Source organism: Propithecus coquereli, unplaced genomic scaffold (genome assembly GCF_000956105.1).
Source record: "Propithecus coquereli isolate 6110/MARCELLA unplaced genomic scaffold, Pcoq_1.0 Scaffold100, whole genome shotgun sequence".
In the NCBI taxonomy this organism is placed as follows: Eukaryota; Metazoa; Chordata; class Mammalia; order Primates; family Indriidae; genus Propithecus; species Propithecus coquereli.
The window spans coordinates 3,032,814-3,039,591 of NW_012133859.1; the positions used below are offsets into that span (position 1 = coordinate 3,032,814).

General features: G+C 44.8%; 1 protein-coding gene across 2 annotated transcripts in view; it reads left to right on the forward strand.

Moving 5' to 3' along the window:
- Positions 1–6,778, forward strand: part of FBXL7 (F-box and leucine-rich repeat protein 7) — a 446,911-nt gene that overhangs the window by 437,005 nt on the left and 3,128 nt on the right. For both annotated transcript variants that reach the window (XM_012642693.1, XM_012642698.1), the window contains exon 3: positions 1,293–1,904. In XM_012642693.1, the coding sequence (XP_012498147.1) occupies positions 1,293–1,904 (612 nt within the window). The remainder of the gene's footprint in view (positions 1–1,292; positions 1,905–6,778) is intronic.

Sequence of the window (6,778 nt, forward strand, 5' to 3'; positions counted from 1 at the left end):
ATCTTGAAGTGGTGTTCTAACGAATTCTTAATCCCTCATTTTTTTTTTTTTTCTTGAGACAGAGTCTTGCTCTGTTGCCCAGGCTAGAGTGCCATGGTGTCAGCCTAGCTCACAGCAACCTCAAACTCTTGGGCTCGAGCAATCCTGCTGCCTCAGCCTCCCAAGTAGCTGGAACTACAGGCACATGCCACCACACATGGCTAATTTTTTCTATTTTTAGTTACTCCGCTAATTTTTATTCTATTTTTTTGTAGAGATGGGGTTTCACTCTTGCTCAGGCTCGTCTCGAACTCCTGACCTCAAGCGATCCTCCTGCCTCAGCCTCACAGAGTGCTAGGATTACAGGCATGAGCCACCATACCTGGCTAAATCCCTCATAAATGTAAAAACTACTTATGTCCTTATCAAGTGATCTTTCTTGTTCCAAGAAACAGAATACAACTCATATTATTCAAATGCAAAGGGGAGGTTTTTAATAAGAAAGAAAAATAAATATTTTCAAAGTTAATCATGGACTGGAGGTATCATCTGAGATGCCTGATGTGGCAGAGGGAGAGGGGAGGCTCCCCCCGTCTGGAGTACTGTCACCAAAAGACGAGCAGGTGGATTCTGGGGGAGGCGAAGGCAAGACACCAGATGTTCTCGACACCCATTCACTAGTCTTGCCCTCTTCTGAAACTCACTCTTCTCATTTGTAAATGCAACAGAATCATCACCTAGCCAAAATATAATTAGGAAAGCAAATAAGTTTCTGTATCTAATATATGAGGTTTCTCCCCAGAATAGAAACAATGAAACTTTGAAGTTGTGCCCTTTAGATGATCACCATTAATGCAGACTGGATGTCAGCAAACCATAGCCCAGTGGGATTGTCCCCTGGTCTGGACAGGGACGTGTCCAGCTGGTCTGCTTTTATAAAACAAGTTTTGTTGAAACAGCCACACCCATTTGTTTGCCTATTGTTCATGGCAGCTTTTGCACTACAATGGCAGGGTTGAGTCATTGCAAAGGAGACAGAGCCCACGTGGCCTGCAGAGACTCAAATATTTAATATGCGGCCCTTTCCATTGCAGTTTGTCCACCCCTGGTGTAGACCTTGGGGGATGAGCCGCTCCCTGGACTGGGTGACACTTGCATGTGCTTCTGCCTCTGGGGATGGCCTCGCAGGTCTGCTAGGAAGGATATCAGTGGAACGAGAGTGTTGCCCCGTGAATGTGTTCTCCGAGTCCCTCCCTTCCCAGGGCTCTGCTGAGGCCATCATCCTTAACCCTTTGTTCTCTGTCCTTTGCCAGACTCCGACCTGAGCATGCGCACACTGAGCACGCCCAGCCCAGCCCTGATATGTCCACCGAATCTGCCAGGATTTCAGAATGGAAGGGGCTCGTCCACCTCCTCGTCGTCCATCACCGGGGAGACGGTGGCCATGGTCCACTCCCCACCCCCAACCCGCCTCACGCACCCACTCATCCGGCTCGCCTCCAGACCCCAGAAGGAGCAGGCCAGCATAGACCGGCTCCCGGACCAGTCCATGGTGCAGATCTTCTCCTTCCTGCCCACCAACCAGCTGTGCCGCTGCGCGCGCGTGTGCCGCCGCTGGTACAACCTGGCCTGGGACCCGCGCCTCTGGAGGACTATTCGCCTGACGGGCGAGACCATCAACGTGGACCGCGCCCTCAAGGTGCTAACCCGCAGACTCTGCCAGGACACCCCCAACGTCTGTCTCATGCTGGAAACCGTCACTGTCAGTGGCTGCCGGCGGCTCACAGACCGAGGGCTTTACACCATCGCCCAGTGCTGCCCCGAGCTGAGGCGTCTGGAGGTCTCAGGCTGTTACAATATCTCCAACGAGGCCGTGTTTGACGTGGTGTCCCTCTGCCCCAACCTGGAGCACCTGGACGTGTCAGGTAAGTGGAAACTGACCTCCCAGCTGTGGGCCTTCCCATGCACCATCCTGAAGCCACCATCCATCGCCACCACCAGGGGGTCCTCTTCTTGCAGATCTTTGGAGATGGGAGGCGGGTGGTGGGGAGGCTGGCTCTCCAGAGAAACTGTCTCCGTGTAATCATGACCCCGGAGCCCACAAGTATCCCTGTCATCAAATAATGTCCACTTCTTAGGGGAGTTCTAGCACCTCTTGCTTGGCAGTTCAGGTTAGTCTTTACTCTCCATAACTCTCACAGTTATCTCAGAACAACCACAGGGAAAGGAAACCAAATATCTAATTGTAGATAAATGGGAGCCCAAAGGCACAGTTAGTTTAGAAATTATCCTTGTGTCCACTTGTTACTGGTCCCTAGAGCCTCATGTCTGAGGTGTAACAATGACCTTGTGTGTTTTTATGCTGTTGGCCTGACCGTGTCCCCCGTGGGTGATAAAACATTCAGCTGTGGGCTGCGCTCACGGTCACTTGCCATTTTCTAGATACCAGGGGAAATCCACCGTAGAAAAGTGTGTCCTGAGATTTCACCCCCTCTCCTCACCTCTGGGGTAATTTAATATCTTTCCTTAAGCAAAATTCTCAATTACACAGTGCAAGGGCAAGGTCCATTGAATCGAACCTTTAGTCCTTTTAAAATCGAAGGAAACCCCAGCATGGCTGCTTTGCTGAAAACCTCTCTCAGGCAGGAAGAATTAAAGCCCAGACTCACACTTTGGCGCCAGACGTGGATCCGGCCAGACTAACAGCCTTTCTTTATCTCATCCGCTGCCCAGCCCAAAGATGAACATTCGAGAGGCTGAAATGTGTAAGATGCATCAGGGACTCAAAGAAATGAGCAGTGTGAGCCGCGACCTCAGGGATCGTTGGGGAGGGGTCAAGAAGTGAAAACCACCGTGGCGGGCGAATGTACAGAATTTGGGATTTACAAGCATCTGAGGCGAATGATGCCCTACAACAAAATCTGAGGGAAAGCCGGCTCTCTCAGCTTGCTCTCTTTAAAAAGCCGACATCTGAAAATATTTCAGATGACAGCCCATTATTTCGTGCAGATTCTTTCCCTTGCTGGAAAGCAACTCCCTGCTCCTCTACTTCAGCTGGCTGCGGGACAAAACCGTAGTAACCATATGTTCAGTTAGTCATGAGTAGCCGCTGGCACAAAGAAGCAGGAAATGAGGAGATTTTCTTAACATTTTTCCTCTAAGGAATTCTGGAAAGAGAAAGCATTGTGATGTGGTGGACAAGTTTCAAAACTTCGTGATTTGGGACAATTCACAGCTTTTTCTGGATGTCTTTCCTCTTCAGTTAAAAGAAAAAAAAGGCAAAGGACTGGATTCTTTAACGTTCTCAGAATCTAAGCATTTTATAAACACCTCATTTTATTTTCTCAGATTAGAAAACGATTCACTTTTGGAATGCCCATCTTTGTTAACGGGGCTTCCCATGACCCTAATACAGATCGCAAGGAAGTGTATCCTCTCTTTTTGAGTCTTTTGGAAATTAGAAAGGCAGAAACCACTTTGGCTACTTGGGAATGGAAATTCTTGTGCTTCTAGCCTGAGTAATCCTGCTTGACCCCTTGACTAACCATTATTAAGCTTGATATCTGTCTTCTGTATCAACCTAACTTGCAGGGTCAAATATATTTGTATAGCTTTCTCGCCTGTCTCCCAATGACCCCAGTGCTCTGTGTCCACAGAGACTAAAACAAGGGGAATCCGTAGCTCACCAAATTAAGAACACAGAATCTGAGATACGGGAGAAATTTTCAGGTATTACTAGATAGAACTGAAAGACTCAACAGGCCATAAGGATGGATTCGTCATCAGCACCTGCTAAGGATGCCTTCCAGTTCCAAGGGAATCTGGAAATTGTTATGTTGATACAGAGAAAGGCCAAAGGGCTGCCAAAGTTGATTTCACTGTGCCTGGGTCTCTTTGCCTTTTACAGCTGGGCTCTGATAGTGACTACATTCTCAATGGCAGTAAACTTGACTTTGGAAGACTCATCCCTGGTCTAGAGCTTAATTATCCCAGAAGATATGAAACTACCTATCCCATCCCTATCAATGCAGAAAATGCCCATCTTGAAAGTTATCTTTTCAAGTCATTGAAAATTACTCCAACTAACTGTAGTGTTTATCATTATCACGTATTACCTTTTATTAAGAGTTCTTGAAACATCGGTGGAATATATTGAAAACAACCAATTTTAAAAATATAAAATATTTCAATTATTAAAAATAAATTGCTTCAGAAGGGTCCTCCCTAACTGGAGACCTGAAGTCATCCCTATTCTTTGCCCTAATCTTCGATGTCCAACCAGTAGCATCCTGTGCAGGTGACTCTACTTACCCAGCACCTTGATTCTATATCCTCTCTCTCCCTGCCTGCCGGGATGCACACTTCACTAACCTTTCTCTTTATACCTATCTCCATCTCCTCAACCCACACCATACACAACCAACCTCTGGAGGAATCTTTTCAAAGTACAAGTCTAACCATTCAGTTTCCTACATAAAATCTCCAGTTCCAATGACCTACTGGAAAACTTCAAGTTCCTCAACAGAGCATACAAGGCCCTTACCAGGCCCAAATCTCACCATTTTCTTGTTTACATCTGATGTTCCCTTCTGCAGAACCATCTGCATGTCCCCAAACACATCCTGTCTGTGCATATAGGGATGTGTGGGTACCTCTCAGTCTTGCATACTACTCCCTCCTCCGCCTCTGCCCTTTGCCACTCCCCAAGAACCCTCTTAAACAGACTTCTCATCACATAAGCTCCAGTCAAGTGTCCCCTGAATATAGCCTGCCCTGCCTCACTCCCAGTGAGCCAAGGGTTTCCTTCTGGGTGTCTGCCTTTCGAGTACAAGCAGGTAGAACATCTCCGAGGCTTGCAATTGGGCACTTGTATATTTCCAGATTCAATTTCTCTCAACTAATTATGAGATTTATAAGGGCAGAAATGAGGCATATTTTATCTTTGCACTTTTTGGCATTATAATTAAGTCAACAGAGGAGTGTTAAAGCCCTAGATGGTCAACTTGACCTCTTAAAAGTTGAAAGTTCTCATATGCTAAGCAAGCATTTAGGAAGCTGTAGTGCAGTAGGTGAAATGTCCTAATCAGCTGGGAGGATTAAATGAGTTAAGTCCTTACTTATATGCTCTGTGAGAACCGTGTCGTTGGCACTTAAAAAATCACAGCTAATGTTGTCATCATTGTTGCATTGCCATTGTTATTAACATGCTTGGAAGTTAGTAGTTGTTCTTCATTGCCTTTTACATCCCAGAAAAGGTAGAAATATTACCCAAATAATGAGAGGAAGTGGTAATGAAGAGCATATTTGCAAAAGCTGAATGAAATCTGAATAAACTGAAGGAACCCCACAGATTTGTTCACTCTATGCTGTCTATTCCCTGTTGAATAGTATTCATGCACCTTACCCTAGATGTCAAGTCAGATCCCCATTACCTGATTCCAACAGACCATTCTTATGTTAGTTTCCATTAAATCCTTTCGGACACTCTAAGTTCCAGCCTGTGGGTGCTCCTCACACCCCTACGGACTCCCCCGTTGCTTTCTTTGTTATCAAATTTGTCTTACTATTATCTTACTACCTGGGCTCCATGTCTATGTATCCAAATTGTTTTATACTCCATATCTATGTATCCAAATTGTTTTATACTCCATATCTATGTATCCAAATTGTTTCTCTCTTTCAAGGATCCCCTTAGAAATAGCAAAATGGTATCTTCCAAGGCTTCCAAGACTTCTGACTTCCCAATGTCTGAATGTTTACTTCATGCTGTCACATCTGTGAATCCCTGTGTGATTGATTCATCAATTCTATGATACATCATAGTCATTTCTTACCTCCCCTCCTATAATTGAAGCCCAGATCAGGAGTCCAACAACTTATCTCCAGCCTGGGTATACAAGTCATGTAATCTTGCTGAGGCTACGATGCTCATCTTTAAAAAATGAAGATTAAATTGGATGATTTCTAAGGTTCTCTCCATGTCAATAGTGTATGAACACATGGACTAACCATAAATATTATCTACCGACCCATGAACCAATTTATTTTCTTTTCAACCCAAAGTTAGAAGATCTGTAAGATTTAGGGCTAAATCTAAGATTAAATATTATTGATCCATTAATAAAATTATATAAAACAAGCATATCAAAATAGTCTCTTTACCAAAACTGAACTAAATTAATATTTCATTAAATTTGGAATTCAGTTTCAAAAACAAGGTATATATTTTCCTGAACCAAATATAGTATCTTTTCTGGAGTGCAGCAGAGGAAAAAAAGAAAGAAAGAAACTGAAACCAAGAGTTTAGGAACAAAGGTTATCATATGATCTTGAAAAATGAAGTGCCTTCATAGGCATCACAGATAGCCAGCTACCACCATAGACATAGAAATTTGGTAAAAGCAGGATTACAGTCAGCCTAAAGACAGAAACTCGAAACAGAAGGAGATTTCAAAGCTCAAAGGGCCTAACCACCTTTCACAAAACCACGGAGCCCACTGGAGCAGTGTGACCAGCCTCTGACAAGCTGCGTCTTTGTTTTCCAGGGTTGAATTGTATGCTTCACTCTTTCCTGAAATTCTTTGACTTGTTAGCATGTGGCTATTGAACCTCATTATTCCCAGGACCTGAGTTTCTTAAGAGTTCTCTGGGCAGGCTGCCAGGAGGGAGAGAAGTCCTTGTTAGCACTATCGTGCAGCCACTCAGAGCCTTGGACATTGCTTTGAACAGCTAAGGCATAGAGGTGTCTGAAGTGAGACACCTGGCTTCAGAACTGCCAGAGCAATTGGAGAAGAGCAGA